The following is a 27,503-nucleotide window of genomic DNA, read 5'->3' as shown; positions in this document are numbered from 1 at the left end:
AATCCCACAGATGGAGGAGCCCGGTGGGCTACAGCACACGGGGTGGCAAAGAGTCGGACACAACTGAGCAACTTCACTTTATCACTGATAAACGTAGATGCAAAAATTCTCAACAAAATACTAGCAAACAGAATCCAACAACACATTAAAATCATATACCATGATCATATACCATGATCATATACCATGATCAAGCGAGGTTTATTCCAGGGATGCAATGCATATACTGATTCTTCAGTATATGAAAACCAATCAATGTGATACACCACATTAACAAGCTAAAGGATAAAAACCATATGATAATCTCAATCGATGTAGAAAAAAATTTCAACAAAATTAAACCGATTTATGATTTAAAAAAAACTTTCCAAAAGTAGGCATGGGGCAACCTATTTCAACATAATAAAGGCCAGATACAACAAACCCACAGCAAACATTATTCTCAATTTTTGAAAAACTGAAAGCATTTCTTTAACATCAGGAACAAGATGAGGGTGCCCACTCTCACCACTATTATTCAACATAGTTTTGGAAATTCTATCCATAGCAATCAAAGAAAAAGAAATAAAGGGAATCCAAATTGGAAAAGATGAGGTAAACCACTGTTTGCAGATGACATGATACTATACATAGAAAATCCTAAAGATGCCACCTGAAAACTACTAGATCTATCTCAATAAAGAATTTAGTAAAGTCACAAAACACAAAATTAATACACAGAAATCTCTTGCATACTTATACACTAACAACAAAAAAATCAGAAGGAGAAGTTAAGGAAACAATCCCAGTAACCATTGCAACAAAAAAGAGTAAAATACCTAGGAATAAACCTACCTAAGACAAAAGAGCTGTATACAGAAAACTATACGACACTGATGAGAGAAATCAAAGATGACACAAACGGATGGAGAGATATACCATGTTCTTAGACTGTAAAAATCAATATGGTGAAAATGACTATACTACCCAAAGCAATTTACAGACTCAATGCAACCCCTATCAAAATTACCAGTGGTATTTTTCACAGAGCTGGAACAAAAAATTTTATAAGTTGTATGGAAACACAAAAGACTCCAAACAGCCAAAGCTTGAGAAAGAAAAATAGAGCTGGAAGAATCAGGTTCCCTGATTTCAGACTGTTGTTATTGCTTAGTTTCTAAGTCATATCCAAATCTTCGTGATGCCATGGACTGTAGCCCGCCAGGCTTTTCTGTCCATGGGATTTTCCAGGCAAGAATACTGGAGAGGGTTGACATGCCCTCCTCCAGGGGATCTTCCCAACCCAGGGATCAAACTCATGTCTCTTATGTTCCTGCATTGTCAGGAGGGTTCTTTACCACTAGAGCCACCTAGGAAGCCTTCAGACTATCCTATAAAGCTACAGTAATCACTATAGTATGGTACTGGCAGTTTTTTATTTTTAACTGATCTTACTTTTAGGCCTAGATTCCTAAGAGCTACCCTCTATCAGCATAGTTTAGTAATCAGCCTCTGATTAACCAGAAGTTATACTTAAGCACCCTCCTCCTAGTGGCTCAGATGGTAAAGAATCCACCTGCAATGTGGGAGACCTGGGTTCAACCCCTGGGTTGGAAAGATCCCCTGGAGGAGGGCATGGCAACCCACTCCAGTATTCTTGCCTAGAGAATTCCCATGGACAGAGGAGCCTGGTGGGCTACAGTCCATGAGATCACAGACTTGGACATGAACGAGTAACTAAGCACACATACTTAGGCACGTTAAGCCACTAAGGTTTTCACCATTTGCTAATGAATCTGTGTGTGAGTTGGAGAATATAGTCAAAGATCATACAGTTTACAACTTTTTCCCAGCTTTTATTCTCTGCCACGCTGTCTCATATCTCCTCTGCATATGCACCAGGCATCATATTCAGCCAGGAAAGATGAGTAAATAACTAGACCCTCTCTCTGATCTCTTGAGCCTGCACACTGCCTTGCCCATATGTACAGTGTTCCAGATCATCAGGAATATGTATGACCTTATCAAGGCCCACCTCTGAGTCTGTCTCATTCTCTGGGTCTCTTTGGTAAATTTCTGACTGATCTACTGGTCTGTTGCTTGTTTCAAGTAGTACTGCAACCTCAAACTAACCGCAGAAGCTGTCTTCCCTAATTTTTCTTGCTATTAATGTCACTATTGTTTTTACTGAAATGCCTGAGTACGCACTTTTCTCCAATCAGCCCTCACTGGCAGCAAAGTTGCTGGTTTTCACAGCCCTAGCCTGCCCAAGCAGAACTACCACACAGATGGAACTTAAGGGAGGGGTAATGGAAGCAGCCCCAGGATAAAACACCACACACTCCCACTGTTCATAACATGGTTTAGTAGTTTTTCTAGAATAAATGGTTCTCAATTTGTTGTACCCCTTTGGTTGAGTTCCAGAGTCCTAAAATGGTTGGTTTTTACTATTTTGTCCAGTTTTATTGTTGCTTTTTGGGGAAGAAAATTTGTCAAGTTCCTTACTCTGCCACTCTGTAAGTCCTGAGATCCCCACCCCCAGGCACACTCTTAAGCTTATTTCAGGCTAATAATACTACCAACTATTTATTTTAAATTGGCTTCATTTTAATTGAAAATCTAATCTTTCTCCAAGAGCTATTAATGGCTCTATCTGCATCTTGAAAGCATTAGGGGCCTTAGAGGGGACCATCTTGCTGAATATAAACCACATGTTTCCCCCTCAGACTTCAAGCCTCACTGAAATGGGGGCATCTACCTGTAGATGCCTACACACTGCCTCAAGGTACATGGGGGTGGGTAAGACAGGGTTTTCTGGCCCTCTCCTGTGATGGATGAAGTGTTAAGAAAACAGGTTCCTAAACTGAGAGTTGCCTCATATGATTTCTGATACCCAACAATACAGTGGAAACCACATTATTATCCAACCTCCTAACTTCCTCCACCCAGTGTATATTACAAAAAAACCTCAGAATTCCACATGACAAACTATTCACATGCCTGAAAAGCCATCAGTAAAAAGCCCTTCAGGGCCAGGGTGTCATGTGCGTAATTGGCAAGAACCTCTTTAAAAGGGATTCCATTCAATAATGTGTCTAAAAAAAAAAAACTAGCTAAACCTAAAGCTAAGCATCAAGTAATTACACTCTCAATCTTTCCAATTGCACAGTGTTTTGAAAATGTCAAAATTACAACCAAATGCTGCTGGAGCAAATTTTACTAGTGGTTTTCTGGAGGCCAGTAAAGGCACTGGCCATAAGAGTAGTAAGAGAAAAGTTTGCATATTTTTCCTATGCAACAATAGCAAGCAGAGCATATAGACATAATATAGATGCACCCGCTGAAATACATCTATTTAATGACCTGATCTTTGGTTTCTACCCCACCTTCCCTTTGGAAAGAGAATCAATGTATAGACACAAAACCATAAAGACTGCTACAGAATACTTATTAAAGCAATGCTATTTCCATAAGAGAAACAAGTCATCACATGAGTGATAAGCCAACAGATAAGGTAAGGATGTGGCCCCTCAAATATGCTTAAGGTTGTGCAGGAGGCAAAAAGCAAATGTCCTGGGTCTTGCCCAAGCTTCATTCTTGCTCTTGGCTGGCACCCACTGAGTAACAGACCTGCTGGGGATATGTGCAACTCTAATGCCAAACTATGTCACCGGGAGCCCTTGTAAATAGAGATCTAGAACTATTCGTTCATTTATTACCTCACTAAACACATCTTCACTGCAGCGTCCCTTGTGCTAACAGCGGAAGATAAATGTTTGGCATTTAAGGCCAAGTTTTGGAAGCCACTATATCCTAGAGGAGTAATGGAAAAAATAAACCATTGAGATTACATGATATGGTAAGTATTATTCAAAAAACTAGGTTACACATAGGTTACAACTGACACCGAATGACAAATGTTTTCTTTGACTATAAACTGAATTGATTTTAAACCTGAATTTCGGAGGAGAACTATGAAACCTATCCTCAGGTACATATGTAGCCAGAATAAAACCAAAAGGTCTAAGCATGCCTGGTTCAGAACAGTCCTGTTGCTACTTCATTAAGACTGTGTAAGCACACTTTTGGTAGGAATGTAAATTTGTGCAGTGACTATGAAGAACAGTATGGAGGTTCCTTAAAAAGCTAAAAACAGGGCTTCCCTGGTGGGTCAGTGGTAAAGAATCCGCCAGCCAATGCAAGAGACATGGGTTCAATCCATGATCTGGGAAGATCCCACATGCCTCTGAGCAATTAAGACTGTGTGCCAAAATTACTGAGCCTGCGCTCTAGAGCCTGAGAGCCGCAACTGCTGAAGCCCAAGTGCCCTAGAATCCATGCTCCACAACAAGAGAAGCCACTGCAATTAGAAGCCCACACACTCAACTAGAGAGTAGCCCCCACTTGCTGCAACTAGAGAAAAGCCTGCACAGCAATGAAGACCCAGAACAGTCATAAATAAATAAATAAATAAATTTTTTTTTTTTAAAGAATGAGAACAAATTTTTTGGAAAAAAAAACTAAAAACAGAGCTACCATTTGATTTAGCAATCCCACTACTGGGCATATATCTGGAAAAAAAATACAATTTGAAAAGATACATGCACCCTCAATGTTCATTGCAATACTATTTACAATAACCAGGTCATGGCTGCTGCTGCTAAGTCGCTTCAGTCGTGTCCAACTCTGTGCGACCCCATAGACAGCAGCCCACCAGGCTCCCCCCGTCCCTGGGATTCTCCAGGCAAGAACACTGGAGTGGGTTGCCATTTCCTTCTCCAATGCATGAAAGTGAAAAGTGAAAGTGAAGTCGCTCAGTCGTGTCCAACTCTTAGTGACCCCCATGGACTGCAGCCTACCAGGGTCCTCCGTCCATGGGAGTTTCCACAACCTAAATGTCCATCAACAGAGGAATGGATAAAGAAGATGTGGTATACATATACAATGGAATATTACTCAGCCATAAAAAGAACAAAATAATGCCAATTGTAGCAACACGGATGGACCTAGAGATTATCATACTAAGTGAAGAAAGTCAGACAAACACCATATGATATCGCTTATATGTGGAATCTAAAGAAAAGCATACAAATAAACTTATCTATAAAATAGAAATAGAATTACAGATGTAGAAAATAAACTTGTTACCAGGGGGACAGAGGGAAGGAATAAACTGGAACATTGGGACTGACATATACACACTATTATATATAAAATAGATAACAAAGAAGGGCATACTTTATAGCACAGGGAACTCTACTCAATACTCTGTAATGGCTTATACGGGAAAAGAATCTGAAAAGAGTAGAGTCAATATATAACTGATTCACTTTGCTGTACAGCAGAAACTAATACAACAGTGTAAATCAACTGCACTTTAATTTAAAAAAAATTTTAAGTCTGTGTCAGCAGACAAATTTCTGGTACCTATTAACTACTTTTTAAAAAAGAAAATAGGGTTTTCTCAATCTTAACTTTCTCAGTAAGGCAAAGTCAGCCATGACTCAGTTTTAGCAGTGAAATACTATTCTCTGGTTTGCAGAGGGCAATTTGAGATGTAAATGTTTGGAGAAGGGGAAGAATACTGCAGAGATTAAAGCTTAAGTATTAGATTTTTTTTTCTGTGTGTTGATTTTAAGGGGGGATTATTTTGTGGGAGGAGTGGAGGGAGATGTCTTTTTAAATAATACCACTGGGCTAACTCCATCCTTGCCAACCACTCAGGAAAGCAGGGAGTATTTCTCAGCCCTAGATCTCTCCTTGCACCCAGGGCAAGGTGGAGAGGGGAAGTTGAGCTGAGCAGACATCTGTTCTGAGGAACCTCTAACTCTGGCATGACTTGTAAATCCAAGAAGCCCACAGGGAGGATGTAGAGAGGAGAGGATGTGGTCAGACGAGCCCTACCAGAAGCCCTGCCTCCTCACCCATCAAAGGGAAGTGCTCACTTGGGCTCTGTTTCTTCCTGCCTGCTCAGTGTCCATTTTTTGCCTTCCTATAAACACTGGATGAAAGGAGAAACAGAGGAGCCCTGCAGAGGCCAAAGTGCCACCCCACAACGTGCCTCGTTGGGCTGACTCCTTAGTACAACATCTGCTATGGTGCCTGCCTTGTTGAGGGTAACAGACAAAGAAAAAGGCAGACCCCTGCTCTCTTGGAGCCTGGAATCTAGCCAGAGAGACAAATGTTAAACTAAATTACAAAATGAATTACGAAACAAGGGAGGACAAGTCAGCCTCCAAGCACCTTACAGCATGTGTCTGGTCTGGCATGGGGGAAGGTCTGGGGCACCCTCAGAAGGTGTGATGCTTCTGCCCTTCGCCGAAGGATGAGCACTGGAGAGGGGATGGGAGGATGGCTCTCTAAAGAGGGAAGGGCAGTGCAACATGACCTGAGACAGAAAAGAAGTGGAGCAAAGCAACTGAAAGAAGCTCCTGTGGCCAGTGCAGAGGGGCTCAGGGAGAAGGAGCCCAAATCTTCAAGGCAGCAGAGGAGTGGGCAAAGGTGGGGGAGTTTATCCTAAGAACTGGAGTGATTATTTGAGAAGTTTTAGGTACAGAAGAGGTCAGGTGAGATTTCTATTTTCAAAAGATCTCTCTGCTTGCTTTCTGTGGCCAACAGAGATGAGCTGATAAGGTTGGAGAGATGCGCAGCTGGGTGTCCAGCGGTAGACATGGAGAAGGCAGGGTTTGGTTGTTACCAGGAGGATGCAACAGAAGGACAGAAGAAAGAGGGAGTTAAGAGAGGGGCTGCAGTGATACAATGTGGAATAAGCTGCATGGGAACACACACAGGAGGGGCTGATGATGATGAGAAGGAAGGTTGAGGCATCAGTGGGCTGGAGGTCCCAGTGAGGCCAAGGACTGTCACAGTGGGAGTAAATACGAGAGCCAAAAGGACCGGATGGTGGAGGGCACAAAGGTGGAGCTGTTTGGGGATTTGACAACGCCCAGAATGTGGCTTGGCAGAAGGTGGCTAGGGAAGAGTAAAAGATAATAGGGGACACCACAGAAAGTAAAAGGACAAAAGAAAAGCAAAAGCAGAGATACTCAGCCACATTTAGAATCTTCCAGAATGATAGATTAAGAGCTCCTGGAAGGGCTTCAGGAAGATTCCTACATCCCCTCAAGCCTCTCCACCTCCCCATAGCCAAGTGTTAAGCTTGACTAAATAAGAGCCACTACTGGGGACTTCCCTGGTGGTCCAATGGTTAAGACTCCATGCTTCCAATGCAGGGCTGTGGGTTAGATCACTGGTTAGGGAACTAAGGGGCTTCCTTGATAGCTCAGTTGGTAAAGAATCCACCTGCAATGCAGGAGACCCCAGTTTGATTCCTGGGTTGGGAAGATTCACTGGAGAAGGGATAGGCTACCCACCCCAATATTCTTAGGCTTGCCTTGTGGATCAGCTGGTTGAGAATCTGCCTGCAATGTGGGAGACCAGGGTTCAATCCCTGGGTTCGGAAGATCCAAGATCCCCTGGAGAAGGGAAAGGCTACCGACTCCAGTATTCTGGCCTGGAGAATTCCATGGACTTTATAGTCCATGGGGTTGCAGAGTCAGACATGACTGAGCAACTTTCACTTTCACAGGGAACTAAGATCCCATGTGCTGCATGATGCAACCAGATTTTTAAAATAATAATTTTAAAAAGCCACTATCACCACAGGCATGCAGACATCCACAGACATGTGACAGAGACAGTTTTGCACATATTCTTAGGGCAACCATAAGCAGCACAGTTACTGATCACAAACCTGGCCTCCATCCCCATGGTGTCAGTCCTGTGGCTTGTGCTCCATAGAGTGAGTGACTGCTACCTGCTACACACACCACTCGATATCCTGTCTCTCCTACCAGACTACAAAGTCAAGGGCAGGTCATTATGCTTCCTTCACAGGTCCTAATACCATGCCTGGAATGCAGAAAATGCCCAATAAAGAAGGAACCCATCTCATTAAAATGAAGTTCAAAACTAGCAAAACTAATTTACGAAGTTAAGAGTCAGCACAGTGGTTTTCTCCTGGGTGGGGACAGTAACTAGAAGGGAGTCTCGATGCTATACATTTCAATCTGCATCCTGTTTCCATGCGTATTCACTCAAAATTCATTGGTCTAATTTGCCTTTGTACTGCCAGCTATCTGGCAACTCCCCAAGGGATTCTCACTTTCCTCTAGAACTTTTCTAAAACTTTTGCAGTCCAATGGGAATTAAAGATGAACAGGTCCTTGCTGGTTATCTATTTTACCTAGAGCAAATATAGCACAAGGAACTCTACTCAATATTTTATAATAACTTAAATGGGAAAAAAAATTGAAAAAGAATAGATGTATGTATACATATAACTGAATCACTTTTCTGTACACCTGAAACTAACACAACATTGTTAATCAACTGCACTCCAATATAAAATAAAAAAATTTTTAAAGATTAAAAGGATTGATGTATATAGCAAAATAGTTATTCAGGGGGAGGTACTCAGGCCATTAAAAGATAATACAATTTTAAAAATTCACCAGTCTCTATCATTATATATTTGCACATTTTTCTGTATGTTACATTTCCATAATTTTTTAACAAATGAATGAATCAATCAGTGGTGAAACCCAACTTGGCTTAAACTTGAACTGCTTGCCTAACACAGGATGGGAATGGCAAGCTGAGGCAGGCACTGGCAAATATTTTCTGTAGGAGGCCAGATATTAAATATCTTAGGCCTTGCATGCCAAATGATTTCTGCCACAGCTATTCAACTTTGCTGCCGAAGCACAAACTTAGCCATAGATAATACAGAAACCCAATGGGAGTGGCTGTGTTCCAATAAAACATACTTATGACTCTGAACTCTGAATTTCATTTAGTATTCACATGCCCTAAAATAATAGTCTTTCTCATTTTTTTTTAATCATTCAAAAATTTAAAAACCATCCTTACCTCTCCAGCTACACAGAAACAGGCTGAAGGCCAGATTTGGCCGCAGAAAAGACGGCCCAGCCTGTGCACTGAGGGCGTGTGTGCATAAAACCTATTTCCCAGTCAGCACCTAGGCTCAGCCCATCCTCCCCCAACCCTGCCCCTCCAGCCCTCTCCCACCTTTGTAAGTAGGCAGACTCTCCATCTTGTCCCCGCAAGGGTATTTACTGTCCCGAGGTTTGATGGGATCCACTCGACAGAGGGGGTAAGTGTTGTAATCTTGTTTATACGTGGTCTGCAGATCCATGTTCTCTTCACTTGGGACGAACGGGTCGGGCTGGTGGATCTTCACTGGTAACACTTTGTGAGGCCCAAAGTCTCTCCTGTAGGAAAATAAGCACATGCCTTGGGAGCCCTTGCCTCAGAATAAGGCTCATGGTTTCCATTCAACCCAATTCTATAGGCCCTTGCTGAGAAGGCATCCTCTCCTCTCTGCCTTCACTGCTCTGCCTCCTGTTTCCCACTTTTCACAAAGACATTGCCATTCACTTCTCACTCAAGTTATACACCGTCAAGGGCCAGCCATTCACCAAGTATGTGCTCCCTACCTCCACCCAGCAGCTCATCGGTTCCTCTTTCCTCCTCGATTCAGACCCTGACTATTTCTCATGTGGGTCATGTTATAACCTATATCCTGGGCTTCCTGCATTATTCCCACCATCTGCCAACTCTTCTATCCTAGAGAGCCAAAATCAACTCCCTAAACCCAAAATCTTACCCTTTTACTCCCTGGCTTAAAAATCTTCCAGATAAAGCCCAACTTTCTAGCATGGGATGTAAACCTTCCTGGACCTGCCTTGGCCTTCCTCCCTGGCTGCACCTCCCCCTCCCCTTCCCCCTCGTTCTCCACCCCCATCCCACTGCAGCCACCCAGGACCACTGAGAAGGTCTCTCCTGAGCCTGCTGTCTCCACCTTCCTCCCCCAACCTGTTCACTGTGGAGCTGACTTCTATTTTTCAGTTTCCACCACCTCCTTCTCTGCACTCCCAATAGCTCGTGCTAATATTTATCTTCTTCCTCTACTTAACCTCATAGAAAACCCAGAAGAAAAGGCCAATAAATGCAGACAATGAACCTTTCACTTCTCAGCTCTCTGGCATCAGCACTCCCATTATTTCAGGGTATATGGAAACAATGGAATAGAAAAACCAAGACATTCTATGAAAAACAAGTATCATATACAAATGCATATATATATGGAATCTAGAAAAATGGTACAGAGGAATCTATTTGCAGGGCAGGAATAAAGTCAGCAACTTAGAAAACAGACATGTGGACACAGGGCAGAGGGGGAAGGGGAGGGGGCACAAACTGGGAGAGCAGCACTGACCTATATTGTGTGTGTGTGTGTGTGTGTGTAAGTCTCTCAGTCATGTTCGACTCTTTGCAACCCTGTGAACTGTAGCCTGCCAGGCTCCTCTGTCCATGGAATTTCCCAGGCAAGAATACTGAAGTGGGTTGCCATTCCCTTCTCCAAGGGATCTTCCCAACCCAGGATTGAACCTGGGTCTCCTACACTGCAGGTAGATTCTTTTTCTTCTGAGCCACCAGGGGAGCCCATGTGTAAAACAGATAGCTACTGAGAAGCTGGGTGTGTAACAGCAATGAGCTCAGCTCCATGCTCTGTGATGATGTAGAGGGGTGGAATGGGCGGGGGAGGTGGGGAACAGAAGCTCGAGAAGGAGGCAATAAATATATACATATAGTTGATTCACTTTGTTGTACGGTAGAAACTAAATACAACATTATAAAGCAATTTATACTCCCAACTTAAAAAAAAGAAAAGAAAAAGCATGACACTCTTTACTATACACTCTCTTCCCAAAGCACCCCACAGTTCTACAAAGACCAAGACACTGCAGCATCTCCACCAGCACAAAGTACCCTGGCTCAGCCTGGGCGCCCACTGCCCACCAGCTGCCCAGGGCACACTCTCTTCAGCATACATTCCCCCCTTCCTCCGAGAACGTCTCCTTCACACAACAGGCTGTTCCTGCCTGAAGCTCATTTATCCAACTGGACAGGGGGCAAGGTGGATTTTCCCTGATGGCACTTCCAAAACGACCTCACCAAGGGAAGGGGAAGGCTTCCAGACAGGAAGACGTTGGGCCCAAACACCAGTAAAAACCTACTTCCCCGCCGAAATCTGGAGCAGGGTTACTGAGCCATGCTTGACTAGCAGAGGCAACACGCTCCACTGTAACCTGTCTTGCATGAATTATACATATGGTTGTCAATAAACCCAAACCAGGGACTGAAAGCGCTTGGTTTCAAGGGAGGAAGGAAGGGGAGGAAGGAGTTCGGAAGCCGGAGAATTAGTCTCCCTAGGGCTCCAAGGGAGGGAACAGGAGATGCTTCAGTTGAACTCCCTGTAACACCCTCTGGGTAGGTTTAAAAATACATCTCAGCAGCAGTTACCGGGCCTGCAGCCTGGGCTCTGTCCCCAGGGGCCCCATGTTGGCAAATAGCAAGAGGAAGCCGAAAGACCTGAGGCGGCTGAAAGCTGACAGCGTAAGTCAGGGTTTATGGACGGAGTGGGCTGAATAAGAACCCAGGGATCAGCTCCCCACTCCTCCCCTTCTAAGTGTGCAAGTAGCTCACACCAATGTCTGTTCAAAGTTAAACCAGCTGCAGCAGGGAGCTAGGACAGTCAGGCCCCTAGGCTGCCAAGAACAATGGGAAGGCCCAGAAAACACTGGCTGATAACCAGTTAACTGCAAAGTGGCTTTCATCAGAAAGTTTGTGTTCTCGAGGAGGGCTCCCAAGGGGAGGTGGCTCTCCTCACTCCCCAGAGGGCTGGAGTGGGGTTGGAGGCAGCCTGAGACCATACCGCTCCATACAAACCTGTGTTCACTGATGGCTACCCAAGAGTTCAGCCCTGTTCGCTTCCAAGAACGTGTATCAGAAGATACCAGGGGGCAGGTGATGAGGAACAAAGCTGAATGCCCATGCTGCCCCGCAGAGCCCTCCCAAGCCCAGAGCAGCTAAGGGTGCCTTCCTGTCATGGGCCCGTCGTGCCCTGGAACCTACACACAGAACACGAGACAGTCTCTTCTGCCGTTACTTCTACTGAGGAAACCAACTTCCCCTCAGAGATGTGAAAACCTTCCTACAAGTGCACGTATCATTTTGAATTAGGATTTTTGTTTCTTTCAGATATATACCCAGGAGTGGATGTGCTAATGCCCCCATTTCCTGCTGCTACTTCCCTGGTGGCACAGTGGATAAGAATCCACCTGACAACACAGAGGGTACAGGTTCAATCCCTGGTCCAGGAAGATTCCACATGCCTCAGCAACTAAGCCCATGCGCCACAACTAACTGAAGCCCTTGCTTTCTAGAGCCCATGCTCTGCAACAAGAGAAAGGCTGTGCATGGCAATGAAGACCCAACACAGCCAAAAATAAAAAAATTTTAAACAGAAAAGCACAGATGAATGCCTACAACTAACCTAACCAATTCATGGACTTTTCCTGAAGTTGGTTTCTCAATAGCAAAAGGTGATGTGGCAAAATCCTCATTTACCATGTTCAAGGAACGAAATTGTTAACTGAATCTTCCTCTCCAACACAAAATTCAAGACAGTTTATGAAAGAACATCAATGGATTGAATTCACTGATCAGTTATAACCAAGACAAATGACCTTGGGGAGGGGAGCAGTGATCTACCTCTGAAGAGAGGAAAGTAGCTTAAATTTTAATTCATTTATCCTCCACCCAAAATTATTTATCATGGCTTAAGAATGAACTGAATCAAAATTTATATGTTTCCTCATTATGTTTTTATGTTCAGAACATTTACTGAAATCTATCGTTAACCGCAACATAACTGCAGGTCCCCAACCTCTCATAATCTTACAGCCTTTAAGTTCACGTAGAAGAAAAATATTTTATCCTTCCCAGAAATTGCTCAAATTTAGTAGGTTGTTTTTTTTTTTTAATAATACTTCCTTTTCTTCCTGGGGTACATTTCCTAGCTCCTGTGCCCATTTTGACTCTGGAACAAGAAAAAAAATGGTCAAAGATGTTAAGTTTCTTTTAGGTGCATAGTCATAAAAGTTATCTAGTATGGAAAGCCCTGAGTTCAACTCTGAGTTAAGTAAAGGTTAGAGAACCTGCTGGGAAGCCAGAACAATTTGACTTCCCATCATTAGGCAAAGTTAAAGGAAGGCATTTGACAAGTCTGGCAAAAGGAAAGAAATTATAGTGTAACAGCTAACCAGGGTCATGAGCCTAGAAGAGGGAAAAGGATATTTTCATTATGATAAAGGGGCTACATGATACTTTGTTCAATCTATTTTTAATTTTTAAAAAATGCTTAATATTTGTATAACCTTGGCATGCTAGAGAATTTTTTTTTAATCTGGCCATCCCACTTGGCATGTGGGATCCCAAGGGATCAAATCTGTAGCCCCTGCATTGGAAAAGTGGAGTATTAACCACTGGACCACCAGGAATTCCCTATTTTCAATGTTTAGCTGTGCAAACTTCAGAATTTGTTAGTATGCCCAAACGGTTGATCATGTTAATAAGCAGAAATAATTTTAAGAGCTCCTGCCCAGAAATTAACCCATGCACTTATGATCAATTAATCTACAACAAAGGAACCCAGGACATATACAATGAAGAAAAGATAGTCTCTTCAGTCAGTGGTACTGGGAAAACTGGACACACACATGTAAAAGAGTGAAGTTAGAACATTCTCTAACAATACATACAAAAATAAACTCAAAATGGATTAAAGACCTAAATGTAAGACCAGAAACCATAACATCCTAGAAGAAAACAGAATACTCTGACATAAATCTTACCAATAGCTTTTTTCAATCTGTCTCCAAAGCAAAGGAAATAAAAACAAAAATAAACAAATAGGACCTAATTAAAGTTGAAAGCTTTTATACAGCTCAATGAAATGAAAAGACAACCTACAATATGGGAGAAAATATTTGCAAATGATATGAGCAGTAAGGGTTTAATATCCAACATATATAAACAGCTCATACAACATAAAAAAAGTTGATTATAAAACAGAAGAGCTGAACAGTCAAAATTTTTCCAAAGAAGACATACAGATGGCCAACAGGCACAGAGAAATATGCTCAACATTGCTAATGATCGGGAAAACACAAATAAAAACCACAATGAGATATCATGTCAGACCTGTCAGAATGACTATTATCAAAAAGAACACAAATAACAAATGTTGGAGTGGAAGCAGACAAAAGCGAGCTCTCGTACACTGTCGGTAGGAATGTAAATTGGTGCAGCCACTGTGGAAAACAGTATGTAGGCTTCTCAAAAAGCTAAAAACAGAACTACCATATGACCCAGCAAATCCACTCCTGGGTATATATCTGAAAGAAACAAAAACCCTAACTCAAAATGATACATGCACTTCTAGGTTCATTGCAGCACCACTTAAAAACCTGGCAACATAATGGAAGCAACCGAAGTGTTCATTAACCAACGAACAGAAATTGTGTGTGTGTGTACACCACACCTTTTCTGATACACACACACACACACACACAATGGAATACTACTCAGAAACAAAAAAGAATAAAGTTTTGCCATTTGCAATAACATGGATGGACTTGGAGGCTATTATTCTAAGAGAAATAAAACAGAAAAAGAAAAATACTGTGTGATATCACTTACAGGTAGAATCTAAAAAATACAACAAACTAGTGAACATAACAAAAAAGAAGCAGACTCAAACCAACGGTTACCAGTGGCGAGGAGGAGGGAGGGACAATATAAATAAAAAGTAGGGGATTAAGAGGCATAAACTACATAGAAATCTACAAGGATATACTGTACAATACAGTAAAGCTAATATTTTACAATAGCTATAATGAAGTATAACCTTTAAAAGTTGTGAATCACGCTTCCCTGGTGGTCCAGTGGTTAAGAATCCGCCTTATGATGCAGGGGACACAGGTTCTGTCCCTGGTCCTGGAAGATCTCACATGCCTCGGAGCAACTAAGCCTGTGTGCCGCAACTACTGGGCCCACATCCTAGCGCCTGTGCTCTGCAACGAGAGAAGCCACCGCAACAAGCAGGCCGCACACCACAACTAGAGAGTAGACGCCGCTCACCACAACTAGAGAAAAGCCCATGCACAGCAATGTAGACAGAGTGCAGCCAAATAAATATATAATTTTTTTTAAAAGTTGTGAATCACTACATTGTACACTTATAACCTATATAATAGTATGCATCAACTATACTTCAATTCAGGGGAAAAAAACAAAGCTCCTCCTCTTAGCCCAAAGGCAATCCTTTCACCCCGCCCTAAATCTCCTCCTCCTTTCTCAAGGACCCCATCAGTGGTTTCACCTTTTCCTCTTACTGGCTGCTTTCTGTCACTATTTAAACATGCTTCAGTCTTCACCATTTTCAAAGAAAAACAATAAACAACAATCTTCATTGCAGTCCACTCCGCGTCTCTCCTCTAGAAAGTTATCATTGTTGGTTAGTTGCTAAATCCTGTCCAATCTTTAGCAACCCCAACACAAAATTCAAGTTAGTTTATGAATGAACATCTATGGATTGAATTTACTGGTTAGTTATAACCAAGACAAATGATCTTGGGGAGGGGGGCAGTGATCTACCTCTGAAGAGAGGAAAGAAGCTTAAAGTTTAATTCATTTATCCTCCACCCAAAAATACTTACTGTGGCTTTAGAGTGAATTGAATTAGAATTTATATGTTTCCTCATTATGTTTTTACGTTCAGAACATTTACTGAAACCTATTACTAACCACAACATAATTGCAGGTTATGTTCCGAGGCATGTGAGGTTTTCTCCAATCAGGGATCGAATCCATGTCTCCTGCATTGGCAGGCAGATTCTTTATTCCTGAGTCACCAGGGAAGACCCCTCTAGAGAAATGTTGTTCAGTCACCCAGTTTTGTCCAACTCTTTGAGACCCCAGGGAGACAGCCAGGCCTCCCTGTCCCTCACCATCTCCTGGAGTTTGCCCAAGTTCATGTTCATTGCATCAGTGATGCCATCCAGCCATCTCATCCTCTGATGCTCTCTTCTCCTGCCCTCGATCTTTCCCAGCATCAGGGACTTTTCTAATGAGTCGTCTGTTTGCATCAGATGACCAAAATACTGGAGCTTCAGCATCAGTCCTCCCAGTGAGTATTCAGGGCTGATCTCCCTTAAGACTGACTGGTTTGATCTCCTAGCTGTCTAAGGGACTTTCACAAGTCTTCTCCAGCACCACAGTTTGAAAGCATCAATTCACTGGCGCTCTGCCTTCTTTACAGTTCAGCTCTCACAACCATGTGTGACTACTGGAAAGACCACAGCCTTGACTATACGGATCATTGTCAGCAGCGTAATGTCTCTGCTTTTCAACACACTGTCTAGGTTTGTCATCACTTCTCTGCCAAGAAGCAATCGTCTTCTGATTTCATGGATACAGAAACCATCTGCAGGGATTTTGGAGCCCACGAATAGGAAATCTGTCACTACTTCTACCTTTTCTCCTTCAATTTGCCATCCAGTAATGGGGTCGGATGCCATGATCTTAGTTTTTCTTAATTCTTAGTATTAAGTTGGCTCTTTCACTCTCCTCCTTCACCCTCATCAAGAGGCTCTTTAGTTCCTCTTTGCTTTCTGCCATTAGAGTGGTATCATCCACATATCTGAGGTTGTTGATGTTTCTCCTTCCTATCTTGATTCCAGCTTGTAACTCATCCTGCCCGGCATTTTTCATAATGTGCTCAGCATATAGGTTAAACAAATAGGGTAACAGCAGACAGCCCTTTCATACTCCTTTCGTGATCTTGAACCAATCAATTGTTCCATACTGGGTTCTAACTGTTGCTTCTTGACCCACATACAGGTTTCTCAGGAGACAGGTAAGATGGTCTGGAATTCCCATCTCTTCAAGAGCTTTCCACAGTTTGCCATGATCCACACAGTCAAAGGCTTTAGTGTAGTCGATGAAACAGAGATAGATGTTTTTCTTAAATTTCTTTGCTTTTTCTATAATCCAGCAAATGCTGGCAATTTGATCTCTTGTTCCTCTTCCTTTTCTAAACCCATCTTGGACATCTGGAAGCTCTTGGTTCACATCATGCTGAAGCCTAGCATGCAAGATTTTAAGCATGACCTTACTAGCCTGGGGAATGAGTACAATTGTCCAATGGTTAGCACATTCTTTGGTACCACCTTTCTTGGGAAGTGGAATGAGGATTGACCTTTTCCAGTCCTGTGGCCAGTCCTGGGTCTTCCAGATTTGCTGACTTAATGAATGCAAAACCTTGATGGCATCCTTCTTTAGGGATTTGAATAGTTCTGCTGGAATTTCATTGCATCCACTAGCTTTATTGAAAGCAGTGCTTCTTAAGGCCCACTTGACTTCATACTCCAGAATCTCTGGCTCTGGGTGACTAACCACACCATTATAGTAATCCAGTTCATTAAGATCTTTTCTATATAGTTCTTCCATGTATTCTTTCCATCTCTTCTTGATCTCTTCGGTATCTACTAGGTCTCTACCATTTTTACCCTTTATTGTGCCCATCTTTGGGCTGAATGCTCCCTTAGTGTTTCCAATTCTCCTGAAGAGATCTCTAGTTTTTCCCCTTTTGTTGCTTTCTTCTGTTGTTAAACGCTGTTCGTTGAAGAAGGCCTTCCTGTCTCTTCTAGCTATTCTTTGAAACTCTGCATTTAATTGGGTGTACCTTTCCCTCCCTCCCTTGATTTTCACTTCTCTTCATTCTTCTGCTATTTGTAACGCCTCCTCAGATAACCACTTTGCCTTATTGCTTTTCTTTTCCTTCGGTATAGTTTTGTTCACCACCTCCTGTACAATATTATAGACCTCTGTCCATAGTTCTTCAGGCATACTGTTATCTAGATCTAGTCCCTTGAATCTATTTGTTACCTCTACTGTGAATTCATATGGGATTTAAGTCATACCTGGCTGGTCTAGAGTTTTTTCCAGTTTTCTTTAGTTTAAGCCTCTAGAGAAACAGCTGCCCACAAATACAGGCTTGCCTTCCTCACACCCTACTCATGCTCCACCCATCAAATCTCATCCTACTCACTCCTTGCTTGAGCCAAGGTCTTCAAAGCCCCAACTTATTTCCTCAGGCCTTTATCCTTATGCCATACTTTGGCCACCTGATGCAAAGAACTGACTCATTAGAAAAGACCCTGATGCTGGGAAAGACTGAACGCAGGAGGAGAAGGGGACAACAGAGGATGAGATGGTTGGATGGCATCACCGACTCAATGGACATGAGTTTGAGCAAGCTCCAGGAGTTGGTGATGGACAGGGAATCCTAGAGTGCTGCAGTTCATGGGGTCACAGAGAGTCCGATGAGACTGAGTGACTGGACTGAACTGAACTTATCCTTATGCAGCAGCTCCATGGCATCCATTCTCTCCTTCAATTTTGTAGTAATCTCTCCCTCGACTCCTTTGATACCTCTCCTCATCATTTGACCTCTTAATTTCTTCTATGGGGTTTTGTTCTTGGTCAAGTAATTTGATTTCATTATTTTCACATGTAATTCTGAAACTCCTGGTGTATAGGAACCCTCTAAAGAAAACATAATGTCTCTGCAGGCAGATTGGGTAGGCCATTCCAGCACACTGAGAAAGATGCCTAGGCTGATTCACAGGGCTTGATTCGTGTCCTTAACCCAGTAAAGAAACACTAAGCCCACATTATCTTTGCTATGACAGAACAGATTCCAAGAATATGCCTCAAGTACAGAGACTCCTTGGTATCCATTATTCGTGGAGGATTGGTTCCAGGACCACCCCACCCCCAGCCCATAGATACCAAAATCTGTGGATACGCAAGTTCCTTGTATAAAGGGTGTAGTATTTGCATATAATCTATGCACATCTTCGTGTATACTTTGTATCATCTCTAGATTACTTATAATACCCAACACTATGTAAATAGTTTCTAGTGCACAGAAAATTCAAATTTAGCTTTAGGGAACTTTCTGGAATTTCTAAAAATATTTTTAATGCACAGATGTGGAACCCACAGACAGACTGTACCTATCTACTCCTCTACTCTCTCATCTCCTCAAACCCAACCAAAGCTGAGGATAACATCTGTCACTGCCTCATATAAACTCTGAACAAATATAAAAATCAACTACCTGTGAGTACTAAAGGGCAACCAAAACAGGAAGATTCTAGAGCAGAAGCAACAGGTGGAAGAAGAGAATGGTACTGGATGGGCCTATGCATTAACTTTCCATGTTTTTTCAACATTTCCAGTCTGAAGGCAGGCTCCAGTCTGTAGGCAGGCTCCAGCCTGTGCCAGGTAGGGCCGCTAAAATGTGAACAGAAAACTTTTCATCTTCTTGACTGAAGAACCAGAAGGCAAAGTTTAAAGCAACTACAAATGCTGGGAAGTGAGAAAGGAATCCTGAAAAGGGGAGATCAGAGACAGTAAGGCTTAAATTCTGTTTATAAACTGGGTCCTTATCTCTGGCTGACATTGCCTGCATGGGACAGACTTCAGGCAATTGTACTAAAGGTAAGTGAACTGAGGTTAGAATTGCCACACAAAACACCAAGTTTGCATTTTGAGTCCAATCAACTTGTGGTGGTGGTGGTTTAGTCACTAAGCTGTGTCTGACTCTTACAACTCCATGGACTGTAGCCTGCCAGGCTCCTCTGTCCATGGGATTTGCCAGGCAAGAACACTGGAGTGTGTTGCCATTTCTTCCTCCAGGGGATATTCTCAACCCAAGGATCAAACCTAACTCTCCTGAATTACAGGTGATCTCCTGCATTGCAGACAAATTCTTTACCGCTGAGCCACCTAGTGTCTGCTTTAAAACCACATTCTTCAGAGGAATGTAATAAAATCTAGAGTTTCCACAACATAACATTAACAATGCACAGGATCAATCCAAATTTCCTGATATATATACAGGAAATGTGACCCATTATCAAGGGGGAAAAAAGAAGATAATCATGAAGACCAGCCCCAAGCAGTCCCAGATTCTGCAATTAGAGAAAGATTATAAAGTAGCTATTTTAGCTATGCTTACTTACAAAATGGAAAAAAAGGTCACAATAAATTAAAAAAAAGGAAATCACAGAAGAGAAAGTATATATAAAAATATCTACATGTAAATTCTAAAACTAAAAAACGTAATATCTAAAATGAAACACTCACTGGATGGGTAAGAGCAGAATGGAGACAGAGGAACAAAGAAAGACTTAGCAAACCTGAAAACAGATGAATATAAGCTGTCCAATCTGAAGGACAGAGAGGAAAAAAGACTGGGTGAAAGAAATGAACAAAGCCTCAGGGACAGAAAAAATACTTAAAGGCCAAAATGTCTCCAAATTTAGTCAAAGACACCCTGGTATCTCAGTTGGTAAGGAATCTGCCTGCAATACAGGAGACCCCGGTTCGATTCCCAGGTTGGGAAGATCCTCTGGAGAAGAGATAGGCTACCCACTCCAGTATTCTTATGCTTCCCTTGTGGCTCAGCTGGTAAAGAATCTGCCAGCAATGCGGGAGACCTGGGTTCGAACCTCAGGTTGGGAAGATCCCCTGGAGAAGGGAAAGGCTACCCATTCCAGTATTCTGGCCTAGAGAATTCCATGGACTGTATAGTCCATGGAGTCACAAAGACTCAGACACGACTAAGCGACTTTCACTTTCACTTCACACAAAGGCTCTTAAACTACCCAGGCACATCTAGCACCGAGACCTATTATAGCATGTCTTCACTAATCCTTAGATCCAGTCTATCAGTTCAGTTCAGTTTAGTCGCTCAGTTGTGTCTGACTCTCTGCAACTCCATGGACTGCAGCATGCCAGGCTTCCCTGTCCATCATCAACTCCTGGAGCTTGCTCAAACTCATGTCCATCAAGTTGGTGATGCCATTGACCATCTCATCCTCTGTCATCCCCTTCTCCTCCTGCCCTCAATTTTTCCCAGCATCAGGGTCTTTTCAAATGAGTCAGTTCTTCACATCAGGTGGCCAAAGTATTGGAGTTTCAGCTTCAGCATCAGTCCTCCCAGTGAATATTCAGGACTGATTTCCTCTAGGATTGACTGGCTGGATTGCAGTCCAAGGGACTCTCAAGAGTCTTCTCCAACACCAGTTCAAAACCATCAATTCTTCAGTGCTTAGCTTTCTTTATAGTCCAACTCTCACATTCATACATGACTACTGGAAAAACCATAGCTTTGACTAGGCAGACCTTTGACGGTAAAGTAATGTCTCTGCTTTTTAATATGCTGTCTAGGTTGGTCATAGCTTTTCTTAGAAGGAGTAAGCGTCTTTTAATTTCATGGCTGCAGTCACCATCTGCAGTGATTTTGGAGCCCAAGAAAATAAAGTCTGTCACTGTTTCCATTGTTTCCCCATCTATTTGCCATGCAGTGATAGGACCAGATGCCATGATCTTCATTTTTTGAATGTTAAGTTTTAAGCCAGCTTTTTCACTCTCCTCTTTCACTTTCATCAAGAGCCTCTTCAGTTCATCTTCACTTTCTGCCTTAAGGGTGGTGTCATCTGCATATCTGAGGTTATTGATATTTCTCCCGGCAATCTTGATTCCAGCTTGTGCTTCATCCAGCCTGGCATTTCTCATGATGTACTCTGCATATAAGTTAAATAAGCAGGGTGACAGTATACAGCCCTGACGTACTCCTTTTTCAATTTTGAACCAGTCGGTTGTTTCATGTCCAGTTCTAACTGTTGCTTCTTAACCTGCATACAGATTTCTCAGGAGGCAGGTCAGGTGGTCTAGTATTTCCACCTCCTTCAGAATTTTCCACAGTTTGTGGTGATCCACACAAAGGCTTTGGCATAGTCAATAAAGCGGAAATAGATACTTTTCTGGAATTCTCTTGCTTTTTCTATGATCCAACAGATGTTGGCAATTTGTTCTCTGGTTCCTCTGACTTTTCTAAATCCCACTTGAACATCTGGAAGTTCACAGTTCATGTACTACTGAAGCCTGGCTTGGAGGATTTTGAGCATTGCTTTGCTAGCTTGTGAGGTGAGTGCAATTGTGCAGTAGTTTGAATATTATTTGGCATTGCCCTTCTTTGGGATTAGAATGAAAACTGACCTTTTCCAGTCCTGTGGCCACGGCTGAGTTTTCCAAATTTGCTGACATATTGAGGGCAGCACTTTCACAACATCATCTTTTAGGATTTGAAATAGCTCAACTGGAATTCCATCACCTCCACTAGCTTTGTTTGTAATGATGCTTGCTAAGGCCCAGTTGACTTCACAATGCAGGATGTCTGGCTCTAGATGAGTGATCACACCATTGTGGTTATCTGGGTCATAAAGATCTTTTTTGCATAGTTCTTCTGTGTATTCTTGCCACCTCTTAATATCTTCTGCTTCTGTTAGGTCCATACCATTTCTGTCCTTTATTGAACCCATCTTGGCATGAAATGTTCCCTTGGTATCTCTAGTTTTCTTGAAGAGATCTCTAGTCTTTCCCATTCTGTTGTTTTCCTCTATTTCTTTGCACTGATCATTGAGGAAGGCTTTCTTATCTCTCCTTGCTAATCTTTGGAACGTTGCATTCAAATAGGTATATCTTTTGTCTATAGAGGTGAGAAAGTGTATCCCCACTGGGATAACTGTGAGTAAAGAAATACGTATTTGAACAGGAAACGTGTAATATTCAATAGGCAGGAAAAGACACAAGCCTACTACCAACTTTATTGCTTCTCTCCTAACTTTTTGGAACAGATTCCAAAAGCCCTTCCCTGGACTTTCCTAGTGGCACAGTGGATAAGAATCTACCTGCTAGTGCAGGGGACACGGGTTAGATCCCTGGTCCAGGAAGATTCCATGTGCCGCAGAACAACTAAGCCCAGGTGCCACAGCCACTGAGCCTATGTGCCTAGAGCCTGTGCTCCACAGCAAGAGAAGCCCCCGCAATGAGAAGCCCATGCAGCACAACTAGAGAGTAGCCCCCGGTCTCTGTAACTAGAGAGAGCCCGCACACAGCAACAAAGACCCAGTGCTATCAAAAATAAGTAAACATAAGATCTTCCCCTTTTAGCTCTTTCTCTTTACTCTTCTGTTTACTAAGGAGTCTTGTCAGTAAACAAAGGAATTCGTGCCACCTCCTACCCTTTTCCCTGCAGCCAAATTCATCAAGTGTGAACCCAATTTCACCCACCCCCCTGCACCTCTATCTCCTCCTACCCACAGCCCCACGCCCTTTAGAATAAAGGTCTAACAACATCTTGAAGACTCACCTCTTTCTTCTGAGGCTATTCACTTTGCTCATCTTCAGGGATCTCACTTAGCTAACAAAACAATGTCCAAAAATTGGGCCCAAGTGTCTAACGTGGGGACATGCTTAAGAGGAAACGAGGCTTGAAGTACAAACTTTTTGTTCATAAATTGATCTCAGGTCTATCCAGACTAAAGGCAGATCCTCTGTGAGAGAATTACCAAGGGGCTGCAAGAAACCACTCAATATCAAGAAGGGCTGAAAAGCACAAACGAATATTTGCCTCATGGCACCTGCTGTAAATCCCCAAGATTTACAGTCAGTTAAGAGTGGTGTGTAGCTGCAATCATGCCTCATGCTGGGATGATAACTGTTCTAGAAACCAGGTGGTTTTTGTGTCTGGGCTTCATCATCAGATCCAGCCAAGCCTCAGGCCATGTGACTTTGTCATGCAGCAGGTGGCATGTCAAGCAGTCCCACGTCCAACCTCAGAAACTAAGCCAAGTCCGCCTTTACATAGTGAAATGGGTCGGACATTCTGACCACCAGATTCCAAGGGCAGGAGGATGACAACCTGCATAGACACAGAGGTGTGCAGACACAAGGCCGACCCACCCCTTCCTCACCAACCTCTGGCGGAACACCTCGATGACAACATCTCTACATTCCCCTATGGGGAATGGTTTTATGTATTCAGAGATATGGACCAGAGTCTCTGCTGAGCTTACAAGGTTCAGAAAAGATGGTTAGTAAAATCTTGATTTTTGTTGATTTATGTCAGTAAAATCCCACCAAAGCTCAAAAAAAAAAAAAAGGTATCCTGATAGTAGTATGGTTGTTTTTTTTTTTTCATTCTACAAAAATGTGCCCAGTAGGGCAGGCATGGGACTGAGAAATGATGAAACTGAAGGATGAGGGAGAGAAGAGATCCCTTCTGCTCATCTCCCCCTTAGTCCTCTTTCTGGGGAAGAAAATAAAGGAGAGGAGAGACGTATTTCTGTTCTTTTTCCTTCCCATGGGTAACCATGATCCTGCCACTTCTTGTTTTTAAGGCCTTTATGATCATTAATAAGTTGTTTTGGAAATTCTTTCACTATTTGCATTCCTCCACTTTGGCCACAACATAACATGAATGATTTTATTATTCTGGCCTTGTCAGGGACAGAGAGGATTTCTGGGTGATGTTTATTGTTGTAAGTGATGCAAGGCAAGGATAATTTAGAACAGGTCAAAGGGCTAGTTTTTGTTTTGCAAAGAGGGAGAGCATATGGGGAGGGGGTCGTGATGGGGAGGAGAGAGGGAATTGGGGCTCCACTGGGGGCTCATAGTTCAGGGATGGGGGGCAGGACTACTGCTCCAGAGAAAAGGTTTGTCCTCATTCTCCTGAGCTTGTGGGTAAAAACAAAAAGCATCCTTCAACATCCAGCCCTCCAAGGATTCAAATATTTCCAGGACAATATCTGAAGCCACTCTATATTCCATGAGGCACTCTTTACACTTGGGTATAAAGAGAAGTGAAGACTAGCATCTTAAAACCAAATGTGATATTCACAAGCCATTTCTCCATGCTACTCTTATCCTTTCCTACCAACTACATGTCTGTTATACACAAGCCTAGTTCTTTTCAAGAGTATCGACCATAGTTTCTTCAAACGAAAAGCAACATTTGAGAATGATCCACTTCTCTTCCTTGTTGAAGTCTTTAGATTCTTAGAAACAAAGGATGCTGTTTTCTTGGTAAAATGAAGCCCAAACCTTAAGGTTTATATTGTTTAGTAAGTCATAGGTTGAAAAGCATGTTGCATAGATTACATTTTTTTCCATGAATCAGGACCCTTAACCTGATAAAGACACACTAAGCCCACGTTATCTCTGCTATGACAGACCGGATTCCAAGAATATGCCTCTGGTACAGAGATTCCTTGGTATTCATTATTCCTGGAGGATTGGTTCCAGGGCCACCCCCACCCCCAGCCCATAGATACCAAAATCTGTGGATACGCAAGTTCCTTGTATAAAGGGTGTAGTATTTGCATATAATCTATGCACATCTTCGTGTATACTTTGTATCATCTCTAGATTACTTATAATACCCAACACTATGTAAATAGTTTTTAATGTACAGAAAATTCAAATTTAGCTTTAGGGAACTTCCTGGAATTTTAAAAAATATTTAAAATGTGGAACCCGCAGATATGATAGGTACCTACAAATCTACTCCTATCTACTCCTCTACTCCTATCTATTCCTCTACGCTCTCATCTCCTCAAACCCAACCAAAGCTGAAGATAACATCTGTCATTGCCTCATATAACTCTCGACAAATATAAAAATCAACTACCTGTGAGCACTAAAGGGCAACCAAAACAGGAAGATTCTAGAGCAGAAGCAACAGGTCTATGCCAGATAGGACCCAGAAACCCTGTGCTTAAATCAAATCATTTAATATAACTACTCAGCATAAAGGTGGCCTGATTCAAGAGTCAGATAGGACCCTTGACTCCCTCCCATTCTCAAACTGCCTCTGTCCACCAATTCCCACTAAGTCCAGAGATCACTTGGCTTCAACCTTGCCTCGTGGGTCTTTTCTACCCCATCACTCAGACATGGACTTCTTACTTTGGATATAGAAGATAAGCAGCATTTAGTAGGAATACAACATGCCTCCAACCCATGCTCTCAACAGAGGATGTTTCCAGGCCTAAGCTGGAGGAAACCCGGAGGCAGAAGGAATGGTGTTCTGCTTAGTCTGGGCCATCTGGGACCTTTACCAGAAAAGCACAAAACTGCAAGGCAAAGGTGGGGGTGGCATGCAATAGGAAGAAAATCTACCAGATCTTGAAAACCTGTAATGTGTGGGCATCGTACTAGGACTGTTTCATCTCCACTGCACAGCAACCCTGCCCCTTCGGGATGAGGATCATCGGAGGCAGAGAAGGCATCCAGTTCTCAGGTCTTATCTGGGGACTAAGCTATACAGCCTGAAACACCGCCCAAGTAACTCCGAGTTGTTGGTACTCCTCTGGGTCATCAGTCACAGGTCAGAGGTCACTCACTGAGTTGTCAACAGCCCGATTCTGTGAGAGCCTTGCAACACAACGTGTAGAACAGTCCTGAGATTGACCATGTGTCCCCACCCCCTCAATACAGATAACCCTGCAATGCTGATGCATTGAGCCACGGGGCTCAGTCTCTGTACAGAGCTGGACCTCAAGAATCAGAGTTTCTAAGTCAAGAGTAATTTAAAAGGAAATATTCTTTGTTTATATTCTTGATGTATGTTCAAGGGGACCTCAATTCAAAATCTGTAGCATAACTTCAAAAAAGCTCAAGTTTTCTTTCACCACTACCAACATCACTACCACCCCCCAAGCTGACCTGGAGCTTATGTGCAAAAGCCCAAAACTCCTTTTTCTGCAGCAGCTCTCACCCCTTTCAAGTTATTATTACCCTTTAATACTCTAAGCCTTTCCATGTAGATCAATTTGCAATTCCTGCCCCAGCCCCAAGCAAGAATCCTTTCTCGCTAAAAGAGGGCTGGGGAAAACTAAACTGGCTAATAAATGCAGGATTTTCTTTCAGACATTCTCTGAGTAAATTAACATTAAGGCATTAATAGCATGCATTGATAGTGCACATTACTGTAATATTGAACATTAGGTTAACGTACGTTACTCCATCAGCGTTGTGCACTCAGACATTTACACCATGCCCTCACCTCGCTGTGGTCAGGCCTTCCATTGGCACGCATGCTCTCTGGTAATCCATCTTGGGCTTGAAGGACTCTCTGGGCAGGTAAGAGTGATAGAGAGGGTAGTTCTCAGTATATTCGGAGAGAAGACATGGTTTCTCTGTTTTATCATAAATCTTGGTAGAGAGGTGTGGACAATGATGCCGCCTAGTTAAAAAAGAAAAACGGAACATGAGTTTGGTTACCTTCTTGGGAAGAATACGTTCAGTCTGCTGCCTACTCAAAATGTGACCCAGAGTATAGAATCATGACTGCCAACATTGAAAGTAGGAGTTTAACCCTTCTTTTTCTCTACTGAACTATATGAAGTGGCCAGAATTTTTTAAATGATCTGTAACTGCAATTGGTTAATTGTCAAAATTCCTTGGATCATCAAGTTACAAAAGCATAGCTGATGACCAGCCCTCACATGCGTCATGCTTCTCATTTAAATATTGAAACACTCCCATAGTGTAGGGAAATGGTTGTGGCCCCTGAGGCATATGAGTGTCAATCCAGTCCCTCCCAAGACCCCCTTGCACCTCCCAGTTGCCCAGCAACTAAGGGCTTAATATCTGACCTAATAGGTGGCTCCAAGGCT

General features: G+C 42.7%; 1 protein-coding gene across 4 annotated transcripts in view; it reads right to left on the bottom strand.

Annotated features, from left to right (window-relative positions):
* SAXO1 (stabilizer of axonemal microtubules 1) overlaps window positions 1–27,503 on the bottom strand; it is a 124,464-nt gene that overhangs the window by 4,149 nt on the left and 92,812 nt on the right. For all 4 annotated transcript variants that reach the window (XM_081499151.1, XM_081499131.1, XM_081499125.1 and 1 more), the window contains 2 exons: window positions 26,891–27,070; window positions 9,070–9,272 (listed from right to left, as the gene is read on the bottom strand). In XM_081499151.1, the coding sequence (XP_081355277.1) occupies window positions 9,070–9,272; window positions 26,891–26,940 (253 nt within the window). In that variant the 5' untranslated portion in view covers window positions 26,941–27,070. The remainder of the gene's footprint in view (window positions 1–9,069; window positions 9,273–26,890; window positions 27,071–27,503) is intronic.

This window comes from Giraffa tippelskirchi, chromosome 1, assembly GCF_054371585.1.
Source record: "Giraffa tippelskirchi isolate mGirTip1 chromosome 1, T2T-mGirTip1v1.2.pri, whole genome shotgun sequence".
Classification (NCBI taxonomy): domain Eukaryota; kingdom Metazoa; phylum Chordata; class Mammalia; order Artiodactyla; family Giraffidae; genus Giraffa; species Giraffa tippelskirchi.
The sequence above is the reverse complement of the archived record's forward strand: the minus strand, read 5'-3'. Positions and strand labels throughout refer to the sequence as shown.